Below are 25,498 nucleotides of genomic sequence, written 5' to 3' on the forward strand. Positions count from 1 at the left end.
TACATTCACGGTACTGTATGCTATATACAGTAGTGGTTTAAACACACTACCCCTCTTCACAATTCATGGACCACTTAAGTGTTTAGTTATTTTGTATTATATATGTAATAAAGGCAAAATAAAATATTATATTAAACATCAATTATCCACATTACAGATGTAGAATTCTATTGAGCAGATTGTTTGTTTGAAATTGTCTTGGCATGTGAGTTGTGACCCTGTGTATGTTTCCTCTGACGTCAATGACTCCTGTCTTTGACCTCTCGTGTCGATCTCCCTCTGATAGTTGGACTCATCTGCAAATGTTTTGGGCTGTGACTAAACGGCAGGTCTCTGCACTGATTCTGAAAACTACTAAATAGACTGAGTGCATTTGAAAAGCCAAGTTGTAACACTGTGTGTGTGTGTGTGTGTGTGTGTGTGTGTGTGTATATATATATATATATATATATATATATATATATATATAATATATCTCATGTTGCACTTAAATGTGCAATGCATCAGAAGAAATATGTAGATATTATAATAATCCGACCGCTCTGACAGCTTCCTAAAAAGTGCCGTTTGTGTAGGAAGCTGTTGTAGCTATAGCAATGGAGTGCCTTCACATTTTGCAGTTGCGTCTTCAAGCTCTGTTTTGCACGACACATGCTTCATACTTTCATCCATCCTTGTGTTTTCAAGTTTCCTCTCTGTCCTTATCTCAGGGTTTCTCTGCTTGACCACTTGAATTCCCCTCAACCGCCAACGTGTCGATTTTTAACATTGATCGGGCATATTGTAGGGTACCATTTGGTACGTTCGGACGAAAAACCTAGTACTTAAACAAATTCTTGTTTCTCATACGTAACAAGAATGTAGTCATATGAACGATGAGAGAAAGCTAGAGTTCAAGACTGGGCTTTATTATCCCCATGAGGACATTATTTTGTGAGTTTGAGTGTATCTAATGCATTTCAAACACCTAAAGTCAAAAAGAAAATGAGTCCAAGGCACTCTTCATGAAATGTGCGTCCAGCCTGAACCTAAGTGTAATGTTATCATGTGCTTCATCTGCATGTATTTACACCATCCATTCTCTCTCTCTCTCTCTTGCAGATTGTGATGTCATAACTCCTGGGTGCCGGGGTCACTCAAAAACAAAAAACACACAAAAACAGACAATTGGCCTATCCTGGACCTTGCTGTTTTTTTTATTTCCATAAAACAGCATTACAGATTTATTAAAAAAAAGAAAAAAAGAAAAAAAAGTGCATATATTAAAACCACACTATAGGTGTGCTTCCATTAGTATTTTAGAAGGACATGAACCTCAAATAGAAAAAAGAAGGAAGAAAAAATCTAATGTTCTAATTCTAATAATGGCAGCCATGTTGGTTACACAAAGCAAGGGAAAAATAAGATTATTTTCGTACAGTCCTTGCAGAGAGATGACTGATATTTTGTTTTGGAAAAGTTTGGTAATCTCTTAAATGATATTAAATATTGGACACAAAACAAATAATAGATTTTTGATATTGTGATTTCAGATAAGCTCCACAGCACAAACAAAGATAAGTTATAATTTGCAAACTTGACAGGACAAGTTTATTGTATTCACCATAATGGAACATTTTTACCTCAAAGCTGACTGTTTTAAAAAGTGACAGTTATTAGTTTTTCATTTTACCGGATGTCTCCATGTATATGTTATTTTATGTGCATATTATATCCTTTTGTGAAGGACTATTTTTATGTTCTAAAGGAAATAATGGTAGGACTTGTATAGAGAGGTCAGTGAGAGAAGAAATCTAGTTAGCTCTCCTGTTGTGAATATGATGAGCATGGAAGTGTCATGTTTCATGATGTAATGTGGTCTTTGTATATACACTGTTGAGCTAACGTTACATTATGACACTTGGTTAACATTTCACCAACATGGCTGCGTTAACTTTCCAAAAATGTCTGACCCCAATGGCATCCAATACATGTTTTTTTTTTTGTATCCCCACCTCTTGTCTAGTGCATATTTTTGTCATATTGTCAAGCTTTTAATAAAAAAAAGAAATGACAACCAAGTCATCCAACTGTTTGCTCCTCCTCTCTGCCTGTCTCTGTAGGTCTCATAACAACAAACTGCAACAAAAATCATCAGCCTCTTAGGTCCATTCTAAAAGCTAAATGTCAAAACGGCACCCTCGCAGTTTACGCTGAACAAATTAAGCCATGGGGGTTCGATGCAGGCTGAGCCATGTCCACACAAAACCGTCCCCATCTGAACGGGGGGGTCATGTCCCTGTTGAAATGACAACACCAAACTGATGCAGTGACACCCAGCCGGACAAACCCCTCAGCCTCCCTTAACGTCCACAGTAGCGGTTATGGAAGAGAACAGAATTGAAAAGCCCCTTATTATCCAAAGCGTCCGAGGAAAACAACTGCAAAACGTGTCCCGGGGTAGATGCTGGGGCAAAGCAGCCCCCATCTTCTGGGGCCTAGCTGCCTTGACCAAGGTGGTCCTCCTATTCAGGTGAAGTGTATGGAGGACAGTGGACAGTGTGGATGGCCAACCTGTGAAGCAAGCTCTAAACTGGTTGGAGGGCTGTGGAACCGAGCTGCAGTAGATGTTTGGAGAGTCGTCTTCATTCTATAGCTGATCTCTATTTTTGTGTATCCTGTATGGCCAGATGTCAGCTCCTCTTTTCCTAGCCTGTGGTGAAACTTTAATTTCATACTTTTACCTTCCAGTTGTCTCAACTTTGCCGCCTCAACTTCTCAATTCGAAGGTTTTTCCAGACAAACCAAAACAATACACACACACACACACCAGAGTCTGGTGTTATTTAGAACCTGAACCTGATCATGTTCTGATTTTCTCATGTTGTGTCACTCCCCTCGCGGCACTGCTGCAATTCTACATTTATAAACAATGGCACTGTATTTTTTTAGAAGCATTGTTATTTTTCAGAAAATTGAAAATAGGTGGAAGTTTTCTGTCGTCTCCACCAATGAGAATATTGTGTATAGACAATAGTGTTGGGGGTAATAGAGGGCTGTCTCTCGTCGATCTCAAGAGCCCCATCACCTAAATGTACATTTCTGATTCCCACCCACCTTCAGCACCATTCAGAACAGAGAGCCATTGTGAAATTATTGTCAGGTGCGGTTTGGCCCGTGGCAGACTTATTTATGAGCCCTGGTTTTGTGGCTTCTCTTAATTTTTGTTTTCTCCACCCCATAATGGGATGTTGATCTGTTGAACATAAAGAATGTTGATCCAAAACCTTCACTCCGAGAACTGATGTCTTTGATCCTGGCTCTCCCCAGAACCATACCTTGCCTCACTGTGAATGCTCTGGGAGAAGTCAAGGACACGTAGACGGGAAGCGTGTTTGAGGCAAGCGGAATTGAGCATTGCAGGGACTGGAGAAAGGCAGTTAAAAGTATTCTATATCAACCCTGAAACACCCTAGCCCTCGTATGTACTACTCACTCCGTCGTTGCATCTTTCTGTTTCCCATCCTATCAGTGAGAGTCCATCTGTCTCTCTCTCCCGCTCTATACTATCTTGCACGGCCCTCCCCTGCCAACATATTTCACTTTGTTTGACAGGTTGGCTCACATGTATCTCTCAACTCACAGAACTAACCCTCAAACGCATGGCTCAGTAATTGTATAATGGAGTTTTCCACTCAGCATCAACTCAATTATGTTGTGGTCTGTGGTAGCACGTCTGGGAGTAAACCGTGTGTGTTGGGGGGGGGGGTCGGAGAGATCTTTCTACCGTGGGGTTTGTATGACAGTTTTATAGCAGCATTTTTTGCATATTTTGGATTTTTTTTCTAATCAGTGATTATCATTACCGTTTTTGAGGGGAAAGAGGCAATTATGTAGCTCTGTGCGTCTCAGTATATCTGATGAAAATCGACTCAAAAAGTAAGGAGTCCTAGTTTCAGTTTCACTTCGTCAGCACGGTGGTTTTCTTTGGAGAGGCAGAATTGAGAGATGATGTGATGCCAGTCTCTCTTTTTTTGCTCACAGTTTAGTCTAATACAAATGTCCCCCTGCTTTATACTTGGGCGTTATTGACTATTTGTAAATTATGGCTGTCTATATATAAAGAGATGAGAGATTTTTTGCTCTTTTAACTGACATTTAAGCCGACTTGTACATTTTAACTGTCTATTTTTTTCTCTTTAATTCTCTACATTTAGGTGAAATTGCCCTTTTATAATAAAAAGTGCTGCATATTGTGTGCAAATTGGTTTTGACCTGGGAGGGAGGGGGTGGGGGGGTATAGCATAACTCTTGTAAAGGGTTTTCTTTTTTAATTGCTAAGGAAAGAACCAGTTCATCACAATTTCTATAAGATTGCGTCTCTTATATTATTTATTCATATCAGTGAATGGTTCTCTTGGTTTTTGGGTGGATAAATGTTGAAGAAAGACATGACCAGGGATACAAAAAAGTACACTATGTTTTTAACAGATTGTGGCAATTAACTCAGAAGATATCCTTTTTTGTACTTGATAGGAAATTTCATCCTAGATAATAAAGAACTGTTTTTGACATCAGTTTTCTAAAGTGTTGTGTCATCTGTCTTTGATGTCTTACTCAACTGTGCCTGACCTTGTGAATTGGAGGGGAAATGATGCCCCTGTTCATCATGTTAACTTGTCCCATTCAAACAGCTAAAACCTGATTTATACAGCATAAAATGCATACATGTTAACCTGAGTGGGATTAGTGGGATAGTGTTACATTTCTGACAGCATGTGTAATACTACCGGTATATGTCCTGATGTTGCTACACAAAGTCATGATCAATGATGGGGTCAGTTTTTAAAAGACTGACCTTTCCTTTAAAAGTGCCAATTACTGTCACTTCCCATTTTATTAAATACCACGGAAGAAGAGCTTAGGCCAGATGAATGCATCGCAGGGGTCCAATCAATTATCTCAGACTGCCAGGGGAGAAGGAGGAAAAAGGCTTTTAGTGTGTAGACACTTCTGGTGAGCTCTCAAGGGCAAGGTCACGACCCTAACATGCTATGCACACTCTTCCTGTGTTCAAATTAGTAGCAGTACACACGAGCAACCTCTACAGCTGACCTTTTCTGTCTCCCTCTCACACCACTCTCCTCTACCAAACCTCCCCCCCGCCTCACTCAAAACCGCTAAGTGAATCCAGAAGGTTGCAGGGACACTAAACACACCGCAGATGACCACAAGCCCCCATCTATCTATCTATCTCTCTCTCTCTGCGGCTTCACTGGCTTGGGGGCTGTCACACAGGAAGCAACGTGCTCCCACCTCCCCCTCTTCCCTCGTTCCCTTCCCCACCTCCTTGTCTCCTTCCCTCCCCATCTCCTTCCCCTTCATCTATCTCTCTCTCCCCTCGCTCTCGCTCTACGAGTTGGAATGTCCTCCTGCTGTGATGGTAGCTGAGATGGGAGCGGGCTCCTGTTTCCTGCCTGCCCGCATCTGTTCCCTCCAGCACTGATCCCAGATAGAAGCTTCCTCCAGCCTGGGAACGGACGGAGCTCAGTATTCAAGTTCCCGAATCACCCCCCCCGCCCCTCCCCCCCACCACCACCACCTCCTTCCATCCATCCCACGGGCAGATGGTCATTACAGCTTCATTAGGGACCCTTCTCATGCTATCACTGGCATTGATATTGTGACTCAATGGTTCAGTAAGGCTCCCATGACCAGTCAAGGTCAGATGGTTGTGATAAGCAGCCCATCAATAATGGGATAACATTTAGTGGTGTGTGGGTGTGTTATTTTAAAAGCTATATGCTGTAGGCATGGGCCTGCAATGGTTGGCTGTCCAACATATGCACAATTGTACAAACTGAGACACAAAGTCCACATCACACTACTGGGTACAAAACAAGTACAAATCTTTATTGGGTTCATGTATAATAAAGCAACATGTAAGCTCTCAGTGCAAACATTTCGTTCTATTCCTTTGGTTTACAAATTACAGACTGAATTCATACTTTGCCGAATGACAAACAATGTTTTCAAGTTTTTGAAAGTGTAAACCTTTTGTCGATACGACACAGCCATTCGATGAAGCATAACATGTCTGCTTGTGGCCAGGCTAAAGCCATAAGCCTGAGTCTATAAAAAAGAGAAGGGATTAGAGGAAAGACAGACTGGATCTTTCCACTATTCTCTTCTCTATCATGACAGACTGAGGGAGGAGTGAGGAGGATCCTCTGTTCCCTGTGTCATTTTATCATCACTGTCAAGAGGAAACATCATATGTACAAAACTGTTACTCTTCAGGGTTCAAGTTCAAAGATAGCAAAAGAGATGAAGATAAGAGGTTTCTGCCCGACAGCAACGATATGTACGTAACCCTTCACCTGGCCCACGCCTCCCTCCTCATCACCCTTGCTTAAATGCCTAAATGCCTCCTTTGAGCCTTGATCGGCCTCCCTAGAGAGGTATGTGGTGTGTGTGTGTGTGTGTGTGTGTGTGTGTGTGTGTGTGTGTGTGTGTGTGTGTGTTTTGTGCAAGCGACCAAACAACAGCCAAAGGTGGCATTACCGCTCTACACAGCCGAGCTGCAGCGGAGGTGCTTTTCCGAGTCGTGCGTCCAGGTGCAGAGAGGATCAGATCCCTTTGATTAGATTTATGGCATGCCTCCTGCAAAAACACACAACCAGGCCCCTTTTTGATGTCCTGGTCTCCTCAGGCAGACATTTCATCGAGCGCACATAATTAAAGTTAGAAAAATAAGCCTCTCTCGTGACAAGCAAAGGTCCTGTCTCCCGCTGATCTGCTGGGGTCTTGTTGCTGCTTTTCTAGCCCCCCCACCCCCCATCCCCAAAACAATAATAGTTAGTGCATTTCCTGTTTCCCAATGACAGGGGCACTGTGACAGTACAAATATGTAAATGTTGTTTTCACCCTATTGGAGACAGGCTATTGAAAAATAGCATTAATTGGGGGGGAGGAGGGGTTACATTATTTTTCAAATCAGGGTACTGAAAGGTGTAAAAACAAAAAATCACACCTGTGTGAAGTAAAGGACACTCTTATCATACATCATCTTACATCATCTCATTCCGGCCAATCACAATTCGCGTCCTCACTTATGTCTTCAATGTTTGTGTTTACACAAACACTGAAAACTGGCCATTCATTGTCAATGGCATTCAATGTTTGTGTTAGGACAAACACTCAAAACTGGCCATGCATTGTCAATGGCATTCAATGTTTGTGTTACAATGTTTGTGTTTACACAAACCCTCAAAGCTGGACATAGGAGGGGCTAGCCCCCATCAGAAATATTACGATTTTGGATTTGTAGTACAGTGACATCTCAAACGTTTCCCTTATGAGCATTTGTATGGAAAACAATGAAGCATGATTTGCAAATTGCATGAACAAATTTGTGAATAAATTACATCATGATTAAATATGCATTGCTTTAACACAGATTTGCATTATAAAAACTTTGGGGTTTGATATTGAAGAATTGTATTGACCTAGAGTGGAATGCAATGGATGGTGTTCCAAAGAGAGAAAACTTCCTCTTGTCTGCCAGTTTAGAGCAGAACATTAAACAGAAAGTCTTTCCTGTGTGTGTGTGTGTGTGTGTGTGTGTGTGTGTGTGTGTGTGTGTGTGTGTGTGTGTGTGTGCGTACGTGGTGCATGCGTGCGTGCGTATGTGCGTGTGTGTGTGTGTGTGTGTGTGTGTGTGTGTGTGTGTGTGTGTGTGTGTGTGTCATAGTGTGACTAAGCAGGCTGGAGCTGGCAGAGTATCATGCACAGGACAAATATGGACTTGATTCACACACTTGAAAAAAGAAAAGAAAAGAAAAACTCTTAAATATGGCTCCCTGCTAAATGAAACAGCATCAAATGCCAAATAAATTTCCCCATCTGAGTTATTCTATTGAACTGCTGAACTCAGGTCATGCTAAATATCAGAAGGGGGTTTACTTCACCTTCGTGCTAAATATTTCCTTTTCAGAAGAGCCAATCAGAGAACTGCACTAAGTTGAACTGAGTGACTTCATGTGCCAGACATGAACGTAACGCCCATAATGATGAGGCCACACTAAACTGAGCTAAAATACTGTAGCTGAAATGACTGTTTAAAACTGTTTAAAGGACCACTTTTCAACCTACCTTTATATAATTGGTCCTCACTAATGTTCATGATAAAATGCCACAATTCTTTCCTACTCAGTCTGTGTCTCATAGGAGGGCTGTGGGCAGTTCAGAAACACATCCACCAGAAAGTGCAGGTTTTCTATTCCTGAAAAGTTGCAATGCGATAATGGAAGCCATCATTCTCACGATAAAAATAATCTAAATATTTTTCAAAAAACAATCTTGTTTAAACAAAAATCTGCCTAGCGATCATGTCACTGGTGGACAGGTTTTTGAACTGCCCACAGCGCTCCTATGGCTATGAGACACAGACTGAGTAGACTTTTTTGGGGGTCATTTTATCATGAACATTAGTAGGACCAATTATATGAAGATTAGTGGTGAAGTGGTCCTTTAAGGAAAATAAATGCGGGTCCGGCCTTGATAGACGCCGCAAATTCAATGTGGCAGAAGAAAACATTGAACTCGTCATGCTTGTGTCTTCTGTCAAAGAGAACACCATTTCTTTCTTTGAGATCTGTACAAAAAAAAGGGTAAAAACAAAAACAGCCTGGCTTATGATTCATCACCTTTCCACAAGTTCTTGCCCTCTTCAGAAGCTCTCCTTTCTCCTGCAATGATGGCGGTCTGCTTAAAGGTCAGTTCATATAAGCAGCTACAATGTCTCTTGGGTACAGTGGGCGTGTCTTTGGTTCACCTACACCTGGAGCGGGTGGCCTCAAGGGCTTTCTGATGCCTCCGTTTGTTAAACCTCTTGACGTAGTTGTTGCTTCGCAGAAGTCCGTCCCCCGGCTTCAGTTTACCCCCCAGCAGGCTCAGGAGGTCATTGGGAAGGTGGCGCCTCCTATGATAGATCTGACCCATCACAATGTATCTGCTCCCTAAAAGAGGAGACATTGAGAAGGTCTTCTTGAGAAGTGGATACAAGCTAATCATGTCCAATATATAAAATATAATAATTGTATAAGAAATATACTAAATAAAAATATATAAATGCATCCTCAAATGTTAGAAATGCTTGTGAGCTTTAGATCTTTGGCTTGATTTAACAGATTTCAAATTTATGATATCACCCAAACAATACCAAACAACCAATCCTTTTTTTTTTACACAATTATTTTGGGCTAAAACCCCATATCCTTCAAGAACCTGGTAGAATAGATGCAAGGGGTATTAACATCTGGGAACAGCATCTGTTCCCCATCAACAACTAGGCAACTAGCCTACAGTATTAATTTAAATGAACATTGGATGTTTGCTGTGCAAGCAGATTGCCTGCCTGACACCCATGTGTGAGCAGCTCTACTCGGGGGTTCTGCACATTTCATATCATTAAATGAAGGGAAAGCATTTGTTAATTTACTTCCACATCCAGAATTTCTCTGCTTGTCCTAGGAGCTACACCTTAAGTTGTGGTCACAAGCTTCTCTAACCCAGTGGTCTCCACAAGATTTTTTGGGGGTCCCCAGATGACAGTTAATTTACAATCTATAAGGACTTTTACGACCTTTAAAAAAGGTCGATCTACAAGCTTGATTTTGTTGATCGGCTATTTTTACAATATTTATATGTGGAACCGAGTCAAACTAAATGTAGGCCTAATAACTCAACTCCCACAATTCCAAGTGTTTATCGGGTCCTCAGTTCAAATGTGATTACTTTGGGGGATCACAGCCTGAAAATGTTGAGAACAACTGCTCAAACCAACCTTTTGGCTTTTATACTATCTCAGAGATGTTGAACGTACCAAGTTTGAGATCCGGGCAGGGCTTGCTGCACTTGTAGGTATCGAGAACCAGAAGACGGACTTTGAAGAAGAAGCTGTCAGGCGTCATGTATAGACGACTCATCTTGTAGAAGCCATCACTGCTCACCATTAACGTTATCAGGCGTATTCCTTTGCGCACCATGTCAATGTCATGAACAATCCCATTAACGGCTGTTTCGAGACAAGAGACACGTGAAAACATATCATGAGTTTATTGTGAAATTCACCCCATTGTGTTCATAATGTTTGAACGTAAAGTGTGGAATTTATGAAACCCCCAGAATTGTTGGTATGGCTTCTTATATTCCGTTAACAGTAGGACTCAGAGATGGAAAATGTCCCATTACAGATCGAAATACCACCATGTATTTCCCCATTTTCCCCCAGAGCATTACCAATTATCCTTTACAACCACAAAACCAGTTTAGCGTTCATGTACTGTCAATCCTGCCATGGGTTAAAAATAAGTCAGAGGACAGTGTTGCAATGGAAAAAACTATGTTAATGTACATGTATACTGTACTATATCTATCTATACTGTAACACAATAATCACTATTAAATATGAGCAAAGTACAATAAAAATAATTGGAAAAGACAATTTACTTTGATAGTATTAGTTCGAAGTACATCATTGACCATTTAATCACATGTTCAGAGGTTTTGTCCATTGTACATAAAAAAAAAAAAAAGAATCCAGCACTCAGTAATGTCCTTTCACAATTCAATTTGCCTCACTGCTGGGACCAACAACAGACATGTTTCAGCTCAAACATCCTTCATCAGTGTTCTTCATCACACTGATGAAGGCTGTTTGAGCTGAAACGTCCCAGCGAGGCAAATAAAATTGTGAAAGGGCATTACTCAGTCCTGGCTTCGTTCCTCTTCATTTTGGGAGTGTTGCGGGCACTGTGTTTCTACTGTACCTGTGAGTGAATACAGTACATACCAAATTCACTGTAGCAGTAATACTCTCTCTCTTCCTTCTCCTTCCTGCACTCACTCATACAGAAGGCATCGTGAGTGAAATCAGACTCTGTGAAGAAGACAGAGAGAGGAGCGAGGGATGAGAAGAAGAGAGGGAAAGAGGACAAGAGCGAGTGAGCGTCTACTATTGTGCCAACACAGAGACAGCAGACTCTCATTCCAGTGTCATTAGAAAGGACAGGGTTGTCATTACAAAACCCAGGCATCACATTCCACCAGTAAAGGACTGGGTGTGGTTCTGCACGGATGGGGGGGGGGTGTCCCCCCCCATAATTACAGTATCATAGCTGATCTCACTTGTTTTGCATTTTCATCATCATAACCTCGCATGTCCCTGAGACTCACCACAAAGTGACACATTGACAGCTAGATTTGAGGGATGAGTGAGCAATTTGTGGCAGCAGATGCAGTCTTAACGATGCAGACTGACTATCAACATGACTCCTGTGAGCTGGGTGAACTCTTTGTGTGAATGTATTGTTTGTAGAAAGACAAATAGGACACTGACTGTAACAACATATTTAGCTTATGCTATTTAAATGTCTTCAGTTGTGAGTCCATACCAGCATCTACCACCCCCAACCCTCCACAACTTTGTGACCATCGTAATAAAAAGCTCACCAGCCTGAATACCACGAACATATACTCTACAGTTGTGTGTTCCTGTGTACTATATATAAGTGTGTGTGTGTGTGTGTGTGTGTGTGTGTGTGTGTGTGTGTGTGTGTGTGTGTGTGTGGCAGCACTGTCTGACTGTGATTGCATGTGACCAGGTCATCTCGCATACCTCGTTTCAGGATATCAAATTGGAAGAGCAGGCTGGAGGACCGTCGGTTGTAGAGGACAGACGGGCGACTGTTATTTCGACCGGCGCTGCCCAAACCTGACTGATAGAGGCTGGATTTCCCCGGACGGTTCTCCTCCGGATCCAGTCGTCTGTTTGCTGGCTCCCTGCGTGGGGAGGGGGCTGGCGGCTGGTGTGGCGGGGACGGCAGCAGGGGTTGGTGGGGTTGAACTCTGGGCCTGGTGTTGGGGTGGCCCTCTGCCTCACTCTGCTGTGGGGGATTGATGTTGACGTGGGGATCTGCGTTGGGTTTCTGCTGAGTGCGGTTGGTGATGGCCATAGTGCTTCCTGTCAGTGGTGTCTTCGGAAGCAGGCCGGCCGCGTCTGCCCTTGCTTTGTCACTGTTGTGCTCGATTAGACGGTCACTCTTGGGGCCTTTCTTGCTCTTGTTGTGAGGACTGTGGTGGCGAGGGATGGGCACCAGGTCACTATGCTTGGGCCAGACGCCCGAGGGTAGTGGATGGAGGGAATATTTGCTCTCCCCCGTTCTGCTGCTCTTTTCCAGAAGTTCGTTGATGGGCAGCGAGGGCTCCTTAACCCCCAGCCTGCTCTGGTTGCTGTGATCAGGATCCACCAAGCTACCCTGGCCTTTCTCGATGAGGGTGTACAGTTCTGATTGAGACAGAATAATGTATACATTATTAGACACATCCTGTAATGCAATGAAATTACTGAAATAATACATTATATATCACTCCTATGGTTAGTCTGCCGACCATTTTAAGACTAGAATTCCTTGAGATCGACAGTTGTAGTTCTTATAACTCAGTCTCAGGACCTAGCAACCACCATGATAATCTATGTTTTTCTCTGTGCCAATTACAGTATTTATTAACTGTTGTTCTGCTATGTTCCACTACCAAACGGGACCTTGATACTTTATTATGGAATAATAAGCTTTGACTTTGATATATCTGAGTTTAAAAAGTGAAACCTGATTAGGATCTTTAGGCAAAAGGAAAATGTTAATTAAAAAAAACTAAAGACGTGAGTTAGCCTACTCCCGATTCCATCAACGAGAAACAATCTGATACAGATCTAATCAGATAGTCATAGTTGTTCTCATAAACTCTTTACAAAATCACCACTATAATTGTGTTCCCTAATAGACAAATATAGCCTATAGCCAAACAAAATATATATTGACTTGAGTATAAAGTATAAACGTTGCATGTTTAATTTGAGATGTTTTGAACAGATCTGGCATCTGAAGGCATAGCATTGGAGATTCTAATTGTACTACAACTTCTCCCTGGAAATAAAAAACGTCTGGGTTTCCGAGGCTACAACTTAATTAATCAAACAATACACATACAACAACAGCATTCGATATTCTGTCATTTCTGTATGAGGAATATGATTGTAGCATATCTGTCAAAATTAAAAGCCTATAAGCTACATATGATTTAAATAGGCCTAGATACGTATATAAATCGGAATATAATAAACCGGAAAAATATAAATATAATAAAGGGGTTAAACTCACCATTAACAACATGCTCCTCCGCATTAAGGAACGGAACTGCAAGAAACAAGAGCAGTGAAATAATCCCTGTCATCCTGAATGGTTCCGTGAGGACAGTGTTTTAAATCTGCCGGAGTGTAGGGATGCCTGGGAGTTTTATATTGACTGCTTGGGAATGGGAATGGAACTGGATGGGATGGAAAGGAAGGCGGGACGTCCAACCACAGCGCTGTGACATGACATCAGATCACACACTCTTTTCATTCATGAATGTGTTCCAGAGAACTACAGAAGCCCCGGCATATAGTGTAGTGAAAATATAGCCTCTGCTGTTTACTTAACAGTGATATAATAAGTACCGTAATTAACGATAGTTTTGTTTTCTTCGTTTCCGCCTTTTTCTGCTTGAGCATTTTGTCTACTGATCTCCAATGTCATTTTGCAGATTAATTTCCTGTATGGCTGGTATGGTATGGATCTAAGATTGGATGACGAATCCTTAAAATAAATGAAACTGCAATAAACAGATGTGAACTTGAGTGGTATGCTATTTTTAATATCGACTCGCCATCTCAAATACAGTTTGTAATCAATAAGTCATACATTAAAAGCGTGTGTCCTGCAAAATGATTATCCCATAGAGTTATCCCATAGTCAGTGGAATTCTGTTCCGGCTGCCTTGCATTACTGCCCTCTTGAGGAAGAAAATAGTAACATGAATACACTTTGCTCGCTGTTAAATACGGTTTATTCTGCAAAACCGGAAAGGACAAATCAAACAGGCACGCCTTTTAATTGATAAATTGACGAACGTTGAAATAATTCTATCACTAAGGCCTATATTATTCAAGGGTTAATAGTAGTGGCGACGTGTACTCCTTTATTTTGCCGTCAGCAGGCTACGGCAGTGACAGTGATACATGAATGCCATGGTGATATCTCCCACACGATGGTATCTGCAGTATGTAACCTGTGCTATTCTGGGTAAAACGAGAAACTAAATACGACCCAGATGGGACTCGAACCCACAATCCCCAGCTCCGGAGGCTGATGCCTTATCCATTAGGCCACTGGGTCAGCACGTTTCCACGTAAGCTAAGGTGCATTTATAAAATGTAACAGATCGGCTCTGCGGTTTATTAAATGTATTTGTTATCACGTACATAACATAATCTCGCTTTAAGTAAAATAAATTAAAAACGGCATGACACATTATTCCGAATGAGCACATTCACCAAGGAACTTGCTCCTTTTACTTAGCCGCCACACGCTCTCGCGATAACAGACCGTTGCCAATAACAACGACATGGTGTTCGTGTTTACGCTTTTGTTTAACCACTTGAACCCCGGCATGGACTGGGGGAGGGGGGCTAAACGTCCCGTTAGTCAAAAATACCCGACCCAAAATCTCACAAGGCGTCAATGCGACGCGGACGCGTTGTTTGTGAGCTTTTAGGTCGGCTATTTTTTGGCGAAGGTTGGTGTATATTTATATTGTAGACAGAGAGACTCGGGGGTCCCGTTTAATTTAAAGCGTACTGTTGAGGGTTGAAGGGGTTAATAATGTGACGCTACAGCCCCACGCGGCCATTACATCTATAGGGCGATTCCTACGTTACGTCACAACAAGTACCAGAACAACCAAGCAAGGGCTCGGTAAGCTCGTGCCGCGTGATTAAAATATGCATTTTTAAATCATGTTTAGTATTTATCGGCGTGTCGGATTGATACATTTCACTTGTTTGGCACGCAGAGCGCCATTATAGCCATGTTCTGTTGTGTTTAGTTTAGGAGAGAATGAGCAGCAGTAGTAGAAAGGGTTTGGGTTTAGTGGGCCACATGGTGGCCGCCAACTGAAAGCCACCCTGCCACTGTTCGTTCACAGCCTCGCGGCTAGCTGCGGCAGCTAGCTATACGCCAGTTCGTTTGTCAATATTTTTAGCCGATCCCATGACAGAAAGAGGATAACAATTCCTGTTTTGCTCACGCCAGGTGTTTTATTTCCACAGATTGTCTTCTTCGTTTTTTGTTGTTCAACAATCAAACGGAGATGTCAGCTGCCAACAACGACAGCAACGGAGCTCGTCTCACCCAGTTCAAAAACAAAGGAAAAGATGTCAACGTAAGTTGGAGCTGTCAAGAAGTGGCCCGCGCCGCCGGTCGGCTCAGCCGCTCAGCTACTGTAACGTAACGTTACGAGAAGGTCAGTTACACTTGAGAGACGATCAACTAATACTTTTTTTTTTAAACTTAATTTGTTTAGGAACTCAGGCGCCGGAGAGTTGAAGTCAACGTGGAGCTCCGCAAGGCAAAGAAGGATGAACAGATCCTGAAGAGAAGGAATTGTGACGGTGGCCTTCTAGAAGATCCAACATCTCCTCTCCAAGAGATAGACCCCAATTCACAGGTAACTAGAGTTAAGCATGTGACTGTTGTGACATTGACTCATAACCTCAGATAAGATTTGTTGAGCGGGAAGAACATCAGAGATAGCATGTTAGGGTCCTAGGCGGCGGCCCTGGCTGCATACTTTCATAATTGGGTAACGCTGGTGAGTGGTGATGCCTCAGATTAATTTCTAGAATGGTTGGCACTTGCAGTGGTTGGTGGTAGTTGTCATCAGAGCACTGTAAAATATAAGTACTCCATGGATGACGGACAACCTTTTCCATATGGGAAGTAGTCTGGACAAATACAGTTGCATGTTAGAAATGTAGTTCCTGTAATTTGCCTTAGCTCACGGTTCAGTGGGGGAAACCATGCACCATGGCACAAACCTGCACATCGGGAGCAATTAGGTGTTCAGAGTCTTGATCAAGGACACTTCAAGTTCAACACTAGCCCTGAAACATGACTTGTCATAATCATGACAGTCATGACGCAACTGAAGCCAGTTTTACGCGATCGCTACATTTACACGGAAAATGCTACATAAACATTCAGATTTCAAATATAAAGTCCGCACATGGGGTTAGTTTGGAAAATTCACAGTTGCACACCGGGAGTGCACTCGCCTATTATTCTATATTGGCAGTGTGGCCAGCGTGCCTATATCGAACACAGAGTGCCACACTCCTCCCGACCGATAGGGTCACGTAGTTGAAAGCCAATGGCAAAAAAACAGCTTGGATAAAAATGCCTTTTATTATACAACACGGAATGCAGCAATGCTAATCGCTGTCCCAGTAAATTTCTAACACCCGTGGGCCACGTGGCGAGTACTTTATATTTTAAATCTGAATGTTTATGTACACGTTTACAATGTAGCGATCGCGTAAAACAGGCGGAAGTTAAGCCATGACACTTGTGAAGTACGAGCATCATGTGAACCATGGCTACTTCAACACTAACTCTGGGTAGCCCAGGATCGAGAACCTCACAGTTCCCAGTAAATGCACCATTAACCATCCGGATGCTTTATCGGCCACTCTACCCCTGAGACGCTGCTGTGTGTGCTATAGATGCACGTTTAGTAGTGTAATAACATAATCTGTGATCATGAGATTAGAGATGGTTTGAGTCTCATAATCATCACGTGCTGATTCGATTGTTATATATATCTATCTCGAACAAGCCTAGACATGTGAATGTCTACAATTATAATACATATGGTAATGTTAGAAATTCTTTGATGTGGTTTGGCTTATGTGTGGTAAGCTGTTTTTGTGTGGCCTTTTCAGCATTGGTCGGTGGAGGAGATAGTGGCAGGAGTAAATAGCCAAAGCCTTGATCATCAACTGCAGGCAACACAGGCAGCCAGGTAAGGAGCTCTGAGCCTGAACGGATTTACTGTCAAAAGGGATGGGGTTGGACTACTTGTTCTACTTGTGTCCAAATAGTCAGCGATTGTGGTCTGGATACTTAAAGGAACCATTTTCAACCTTATCATATAATTAGTCTCACTAATGGCTGTCTAATCGCTCTGCATCTCAGAGGGTTGGCTTTGGACAGTTCAAACGCCTGCCTCGTGCCTACCTATAAGCGCTGGACCAGTAGGCCACAGAAGTAACTCCACTATTTTCTTTTCTATTTAACTTTATAATGTTCGCTCCCAAATTTGGAGTCATACATAATCATACAGGCCAAAATAATTATCGGATCAGGGGAAATAATACGCATCGCACTCAGTGGATGTTTTGCGTGACTTTTGTTTTGTCAGATTTCGGATACGCAAAATGCAGCGAAAAAAGTTTGTTTATACATAAACATTGTATACAAATTTTACACAATACATTTAACACAATTTAACACAATACTACACTATATGTATGCTTTATCCCCCTCTAATGTATTCAAGAATGTGTCCATGAACATAATGTCATTCATCATCACTTATTTTAAATATCTAAATATATTTTCTATATCTGTTTGGAAGCATGGGAAGGTATTACATTGACGTGGCCTCTGCTGTACATATAATTGGGTTTGACACCCCTCGTCTAAATCCTGAGCAGTCCCTTATTTCGTAAACAACTCCTTAATATACAATCTGCACCTCTGATTGCTCCCTGCTGCAGAAAGCTCCTATCCAGAGAAAAGCACCCTCCCATCGACGGCATTGTCGCGGCCGGCCTCATCCCCAGGTTTGTCAGCTTCCTGGCCCTCTCTGAATGCCCGCCCATCCAGTTTGAGGCGGCCTGGGCCCTGACCAACATCGCATCGGGCAACTCGTTACAGACTACTGCGGTGGTAGAAGGAGGGGCCATTCCAGCCTTCATTCTCCTTGTGAGCTCGCCACACCTCCATGTCAGTGAGCAGGCTATCTGGGCACTGGGCAACATCGCAGGTACACATCCAATATGGGATTTGAGTATGACACTTCGGTCCTTCCGTTCTTGTTCAAGCTAAAATGGCTACCACAATCTCCATAGCAAAGCAATGCGAAACAGTTACTTTGAGGCTGTCAAGTTCGTATGTATATCGTACATGTGTGTGTCTAGTGTCCACCAGAGGGTAATGAAAACATCAAAACAAACTTGGGTTAAACCATATTCAGATGCCCTAAATTAAAGCTGATGACCCACGTGGCTCAACTATGCAGTATGCAGGCCTCTAGGCTGCAGCTGTTTTTAGTCTGTTTGCTTATTTAGACCAAACTGACAAGAAGTCAAGGACATTGCTAGGGGAATAAACGCAATACATGTGACTGACCACTGTGACCAGTCGGATAGATTCTAAGTTGCCCAGGTCAGTATGTTGACACAATTACTTTTTGCTACCCAGGTGATGGCTCCAACTACAGAGACCAAGTAATCAAGGATGGTGTAATCCCACCACTACTGTCCATTTTGGGAGGCACAGACCTGTCTGTGTTACCTGTGAGTTCTCAACTTCTCATCCACACTACTGGCTGGTTTCACTGAAATCTTGGCTGTTTGTCATTCATTCGTGATTAATTTTTTTAATGGATACATTGAACCCATCTATAAATAACTTTTCCTCTATTCAGCATTAGCCTTGTGTAGCCAGCCTTCATCTGCCTTTGCAATGCATATTGCCCCAGGCAGATTAAGTCTGGCCCTTCTCAATTTTGGGAGGACTTCATGGCCAAAATGGTGACGAGCCAAACGGATTCGTCTGGAACCAGGCTATAACCAACCAGGGCCCAGTATGCAAATATGGGGCGGGAAAATAAAAACAATCTTACACTGAGAGGGACAAGACTAATATCCACGCGAGGCTAATTCAGCATAGTGTGCTGCTTATCTATGAATCCACCCGTTTAAGTTGGAACTTAAAAGCTTCCCCAATTTAAACTGGTGAATTAGTTTATCTAGTCCATTACTGTTATTATTTCTCAATTGTAAATGACACCTGACTCTTTGTGTCCTGCCAGTCTGGCTACCTGCGTAACGCCACCTGGACCTTGTCCAACCTGTGTCGGAACAAGAATCCTGCTCCCCCCCTGGAGGCCGTGGTGCAGCTCCTCCCAGCCCTGGTGGGCCTCCTTTACCACAATGACAGAGAGGTGCTGGCCGACACCTGTTGGGCCGTGTCCTACCTGACAGATGGCCCCAATGAGAGGATAGAGGTGGTGGTCATGTCTGGCCTGGTACCACGCATGGTGGAGCTCCTAGCCTGTGGCCATCTTGCCATTTTGGTACGCATCACTCTCCATACATCAGGCTCATGGGTCATTACAGATCATTTTGATATTTTGACCAAAAATCTTCATTATCATCTGTAATTTGCTCTGGATTACGAATTATTAATTGTAATCATAATTAGCTATTTTGATTACAGTATTATACAATTAACTCCCTTATGGCCCTTGACGTAATTAATCAATAAATCCCTTATGGCCGTTGACGTAATCGTTTAATTCCCTGTAATCGGGGGCTTAATGTACCAAACTGTAGCAACTTTTAGCTTGTTTGGCTAACGGCCGATGTAATCTACCTAAACCGTCCGAAATCCGCCCGTGCACGCTATCAAACGCACTTTATGTGCATCGCTGCGTAAATGCGATATTTTGGGCTTGATTAGAGCTTAATTTGACTTAGTTATCCCGGACATCTGACTGTGCATCTGAGTGCAGAAAGCTAGCGGATGTTTACGTCACCGGAAGTGATATCGCCAGATTCGCTCTGATTGGTCAAAATTGGCATAATGGTGAAGTTACCGCCACCATCAGGACTGTGTATAATACTATAGGATTTCCGTGTTAAAATGAGATATACAGTAGTGTGTCACAGATTTGTCACAGATTTTTCTATTGGCATTAAAATGAAGCCAGTTAAGACAGGAGGCCAATTCTACAAATTCCATCTAAATTAATAGTTCTCACACTTTCAAAAATAATAGCAGTCCAAGCTCGCTCATGAAGCAACGTGCTGTGAGCTTGTACATCTGCTGTTTTCGAATAGCCAACGCAAAAATCTGAAATGCTTTCCAGGTTTTAATGTCTCGTCTTCTCTCTGTTCCCTCCCAGACCCCTGCCCTGCGGTCGCTGGGTAACATTGTGACGGGGACAGACGAGCAGACGCAGAGTGTGCTCAACGCTGCCGCTCTCAATGCCTTCCCAGCCTTGCTGCGCCACGAGAAGAGCAACATCCAGAAGGAAGCGGCCTGGACCGTGTCCAATATCACCGCTGGAAAAGACACTCAGATCCAGGAGGTCATCAATGCAGGCCTGGTGCCCATCCTTGTAGAAGTGCTTCAGCAGGTCTGAAATGAGGGGGAAAAAAGATCTGGATGTGTACTTCTATATTATGGATACATTTTTATACAGTATGCATCGTACGTAACCCGTTTTCTGTGTAGTGCTATACCGTACGTCGATATATTGAGGCTTAGATGACTCAAGTTCAATTTCAACCACTGCTGACCACCAGAGGTTGTCTTTTGAGCAATGAATGTTACCCCTTCGCGAAAGCGCAAGACAATTGCATGTGTGCTTATGTGGGATTCATTTATCTTAACTTGGATGTCAGAGTGGTTTAAAAACATATTTAGAGTGAAATGTACAGTAAGCATAGAATTATAAAACCATGACCAAACTCCTCTTCACATGTCTACCTTGAAAGCATCCCCCTTATTATTATTTTTGTCTCTTGCTCAAATGGTAATTCAGTCTCATTGATCTGTGACTACCTTGCGTTGCCTTGACCATTTATGTCAGGACAAATGGCTAAAACAATGATGATGATGCATCTGTACCCAGCTCTGATGCATTCAAATTCAAAATGATTCCAGTCTGGCGATGCATGCTATTTTTAACATAATACTACATTCTTTCAAGTACCTTGTTTATTTTGTTTAATTCAATTTTGTGTGTCACATCATGATGTGACATTTGTATATTCTGTGGCAAATTACGTTTTCAGATTGTATATAAATTTCAGATACATTTTCAACATACTAAACACTAGTCAAAAAGCAGATTGTATTTGGGACCCATGCCATTTCTCTAGGAGGACTCATACCACCTGTAGTTCCCAGGATCCACTACATTTAAAACCTAACATTACTCCTAAATGTCTATGTTCAGGGAGATTACAAGACCCAGAAGGAGGCAGTATGGGCCATCACAAACTACACTAGTGGGGGCACCACAGAGCAAGTGGCCTACCTGGTCCAATGCAACGTCATGGAGCCCTTGCTGTGCCTGCTCTCTGTCAAAGACGCCAAAGTCATCCGGGTCATCCTAGATGCCGTCACTAACATTTTCATGGTAAGTTTCCAAAACTTGACAAACTCATTGCATTGGTTGAAAAATGTCTCCACATCTGTGCAGTTCTTCCATAAATGTGTCATTTTTAGCAAGTATTGTTAAATCCATTTGACGCTTGGGGTGCGTCTTTTTGCCGGTATTGTACAAGAACAAGGATGTCTATCCCATTTTCAATGCTCTACTCTAGACCACTGGGAGATGGACTGGACTGCTGAGGTAGAGAACCACACCCATTATCAGCTCCCAGTATTAATTATGCTACTCATAGACTGAGTTGGCAGTACTCTTGAGTAGGGATGTCAGGGGTTAACCGGCTAACCGGTTAGCCGACCGTTAAGAAACATCCGGATATTTTTATCAGCTTTAACGGTTAATTTGCATAATAATAAATGCGTGTTCTGATCTTAAATCCCTTTCTTTTAGATCGTTTTTAGTAATAGTACAACATAAACATTACAGAGACTGTAGTTGTCACTGTACAATACTTTAAAACAGTTGTCATGTTGCACACATGCCTAAAATTGCTATTTGCGCCGCCCAGCTTGTCACACTCCAGGCTGTATGAACAGCGCTCGGGCTCTGTTTTCTGCCCCCTCAATGTCCCCGTTATCTGTTGTACTTCAATGGCTAGTTGGCTACAAGTTACAACGGTAGCTTTGCGGTAGTCAAAATGTAAGCGAGTGACAGCGATATGAGATTAACACATGTCGACCTTATCATTAATAATTAAAAAAAGGCTTAGCCCATGCGTCCAGTGGCTTTATAGGTATAGGTTGCTCAGATCTGGACTGGATTTATTTATGTTTTGGACTAGAACTGGCGGACCTCTGTACTGTAGACGCGCAGATGCATGCATCAGCATCATGCAGATGTGATGCGTTGTTTATTGACAACAATTTATTTATATGTTGCTTTTTTGTTTGTCTTTTAAAAAGGAGCATAAATAAATGTATACCATTCGTCTACCAACTTTAATTATGTAGCCTATACATGCATATTACATTTGGGGTAGCCTATTAATAAAAAATCAACCACTATCCGTTAATGACCCGGTTAATCCTATCGGCTAACCGGCTGGGAAACTATCCGTTACTGACATCCCTACTCTTGAGTCTACCAACTGAGCTACACAGACTTCTATATATATATATATATAAATAAACGTCAAGGATGTAGAGAAAGAGAAATGCAACAGTGTTTTGAGGGTGCTAGCACCGTCATATGGCAACCAAGTCATTGGACTTTTTAATGTTCGTTTAGGGCAGCAGTTAAACAAACACTGATGAACTGAGACGTCATATGGCCGATATAAATACAGTGATTTTTAAAGGGCGCTAGCCCCTTCTATAAACTGCTTTTGTCCCCACAATCTCAAGATTTGCCATTTACCACGGTAAGAGAATTCCAGTCAAATGTCTGCTAAATTTTGTCTCCGTCCGTCTCAAGTTTTGCCATTGACGGTGAACGGAGAATTTACGTCATATGTAAATGAGCAAATCAGCTAACCAATCACAGACATTCTGATTGGCCAGTATGGGATGATGTATGATAAGAGCTGATAATTCCGCTAAATATGAAGTAATTTAAACATTGTATCATGGTTAAATGATAATAACATAAATCGATGTATGATGACAAGAGCGCCACTCATTTCATACGCGTGTGATTGTTAAGTACTGATCAGAATTTAAACTAGGGCTGCTGGTATGGTATCGCACCAGGGTCCGCATCCAACCACAAGGCAATTTACTATAGCATATATAGCACTACAACCTTTTGCCAGTTACATTGTCCTATGACTCCTGAGATCATGTGTAACTAATTTGGAGAAGATTTGTCAAAATAAAATACCAAATCGTGTTTCTGCAACATGCAGTTGTACCACCCCTATGGGGGTACCACTTTTGGTACTGATTTGAGTAGAGGCCCTTCAACATGGGATTCAAACTTGAGGTTGATGTTTTGTTTGCTATAGTAGCACCCTCCCACTAACTTTGAATGCCAATAATGTTTTTATCACATGAGTCCAGGCATAATGTGTACTAACGTTTGGGCAAACTGTAGCAGTAGTAAGTATTAAAAAAAAAAAAAAAACATGGTGGAAAATGTAGTTGGATGGAAATGGGTGTAGTTGTGTCATGATCCATTTTTTTTAAAGGTGGCATTGAGAGAAATGGCAAGTGTGGTTGACCTGTTGCAAGTTGTGATAAAAATAGTATTGCACTTAGTTGAGGGAGCAGCGTGTTTTTTATCTTTTCCATGTCTTGACAAACCACACAGATTGGTCTTTGTGGATATTTTTCAATGACTTTGACATAATTCTATTGTGTCAGGCATTCATCATCTTGCATGCACGTTCTCCATTAGCCTCAACTTCTCAAGTGACTGTGTTTTTCTCCAGGCAGCGGACAGAATGGATCAGACGGAGAAACTCTGTCTGATGATTGAGGAATGTGGCGGTCTGGACAAGATCGAAGCACTGCAGTCTCACGAGAACGAGTCCATCTACAAGGCCTCCCACAACATCATAGATAAATACTTCTCAACAGAGGCAAGTAGTCTGTTGTATTAGTCTCCTAATGACTGCTGGCTTGCTGATAAGAGCTATTGTCTGCAAGCGACACAATTGTGCAATGAACTATGATTAAGCTTTAAAGCTGATAAAATCCCATGTTTTTAACGCATTTAGACTGGCCATGCTACTTTCCCCTTAAAGTATTCTGTATCTGTACTAGCCGTTTTGTTACTGAATTCTGATGTTCTATCCATTTACAAGTGTTAGAGGCAAAAAGAAGGGAAATAAAATCTCCATCCCAAACGCATATCGGCTCGGACCACGCACAGTGGGTTTATCGCTAAATCACTTATTTTGTTCACTTAACAATTCTTAAGTCTGTTTTTAATAATGCCGGATATTTGTCCACCGTTTTGTCCCAAATGGTCTTCCGTAAAAGGCGACCGGCCAATAAACCTCTCCTCCCTGCTCAGAGCTACAGCACGCTTATTATTGTTTTGCCTCTACCACTGGAAGAACAGCTGCCAGGGCGCACGCTGGCCTAGTGGTCCAGGCGTATGCCACGTATAGGTTTTGGCCTGACGGCGAGTTGTGTGTCCGAGTCCCGTTCATAACAACCTTTGCTGCATGTCTCCCCTTCTCTCTCTCTCTCTCCCTCTGTGCTGTCTATCTTCACTTACTTATACTATCAATAAAGCCAGAAAAGCCAAAACATCTTAAGCCGCGGTAGTATTACTTATCTCTGAAGCAGGGAATGCGTGCACAATTATCTCCTTGTAGTTTCGTAGTCTTCTGTCTTTTTCTGTACTTTTCCAGATTCAATTCTGTGAAGTTTCTCAGAAAGACCTCAGGTTTTAGGGTGTCTTTCATAAAACTGCCTTCGATTTTGGAAGGCCTTTTCAAAATGGGCCTCAGGTTTAAATGCGTTCCATTTACATTCCTTATTTTATACTATTCCCCTAAATGAATAATATTAATTTGTATTTCAGGACGAGGAGGATGAATCTTTGGCTCCAGACTCCACTACAGATGGCTACGCTTTCCAGGTCCCTGACAACCAGCACTTTCACTTTTAACATATCCACTGTTTGTTTTAAAACATGTCATTAGTACTTGTCTTATTTCAGACCTGTACATTACCATACAAAAAAAGGAACATTTCACATTTTTTTAATAAGTCTGTAAAATCTGTAAATAAACTTTATTAAAAAAGATTGGTATCTTAATTATCGGTATCCTCACGAGTCTAGTAATACAAGTGGGGGGGGGGGCACAAGTGGCTTCTGAGGAATCTTGTGCGGAAAGGTGGCAATGTATCATCTCACCACAAGGTGTCAGTGTATCATTTAATTTGCTTGCCTGCTAACTTGGATCCATGTCCATGATCATTAGATCACCTTGATAATGAAGTTAATCAATTATATACAATATTAATGGATGAGCAATTGTTCACTGACTTGAGTGACACAAGGGGATATGGCTGAGCTCCAATCCCCACAATATTTTCTAGTATTTGTATATAGCACATTTCATGCAAAGTAAACGTGCACAGCATAGAGTTTTTTCTTATTATGGGTGGGCATCATCACCCTGTCTACTGCATTCACCACATCTCGTGCACGCGCGCTT

At 42.1% G+C, this 25,498-nt stretch overlaps 3 protein-coding genes across 8 annotated transcripts in view; 2 read left to right on the plus strand and 1 right to left on the minus strand.

Moving 5' to 3' along the window:
- The window catches only part of LOC310858798 (nucleosome-remodeling factor subunit BPTF-like), a 53,128-nt gene extending 48,875 nt beyond the window's left edge, over nt 1–4,253 (plus strand). For 4 of the 5 annotated variants that reach the window (XM_083765060.1, XM_083765062.1, XM_083765061.1 and 1 more), the window contains one exon: nt 2,103–4,253. In XM_083765060.1, coding sequence (XP_083621186.1) covers nt 2,103–2,145 — 43 coding nt within the window. In that variant the 3' untranslated portion in view covers nt 2,146–4,253. Of the gene's footprint in view, nt 1–1,101; nt 2,065–2,102 lie in introns of those variants that run through there. The other variant, XM_083765063.1, reaches the window with a different exon arrangement.
- A 1,618-nt stretch (nt 4,254–5,871) lies between these two features.
- Nucleotides 5,872–13,300, minus strand: LOC310859571 (uncharacterized protein). The gene is made up of 5 exons (XM_083766189.1): nt 13,203–13,300; nt 11,660–12,328; nt 10,835–10,921; nt 9,866–10,057; nt 5,872–8,999 (listed from the first exon to the last, which is right to left on the minus strand). Exons 1-5 carry the CDS (start codon nt 13,273–13,275, stop codon nt 8,812–8,814), a joined length of 1,209 nt encoding a protein of 402 aa, XP_083622315.1. The 5' UTR covers nt 13,276–13,300; the 3' UTR covers nt 5,872–8,811.
- Nucleotides 13,301–14,250: 950 nt separating this feature from the next.
- On the plus strand, nt 14,251–25,068 carry LOC310859597 (importin subunit alpha-1-like). Of its 2 annotated transcripts, none has more exons than XM_083766223.1 (11): nt 14,251–14,271; nt 15,191–15,303; nt 15,445–15,588; nt 16,862–16,941; nt 17,699–17,967; nt 18,405–18,499; nt 19,018–19,281; nt 20,113–20,346; nt 21,172–21,354; nt 23,756–23,905; nt 24,859–25,068. In XM_083766223.1, exons 2-11 carry the CDS (start codon nt 15,232–15,234, stop codon nt 24,943–24,945), a joined length of 1,578 nt encoding a protein of 525 aa, XP_083622349.1. In that variant the 5' UTR covers nt 14,251–14,271; nt 15,191–15,231; the 3' UTR covers nt 24,946–25,068. The 2 variants fall into 2 exon arrangements, with proteins under 2 accessions (XP_083622349.1, XP_083622348.1); XM_083766222.1 differs by lacking the exon at nt 14,251–14,271 and adding an exon at nt 14,792–14,837.
- The last annotated feature ends 430 nt before the right edge of the window (nt 25,069–25,498 follow it).

This window comes from Protomyctophum parallelum (assembly GCF_964188405.1).
Source record: "Protomyctophum parallelum genome assembly, chromosome: 5".
Classification (NCBI taxonomy): Eukaryota; Metazoa; Chordata; class Actinopteri; order Myctophiformes; family Myctophidae; genus Protomyctophum; species Protomyctophum parallelum.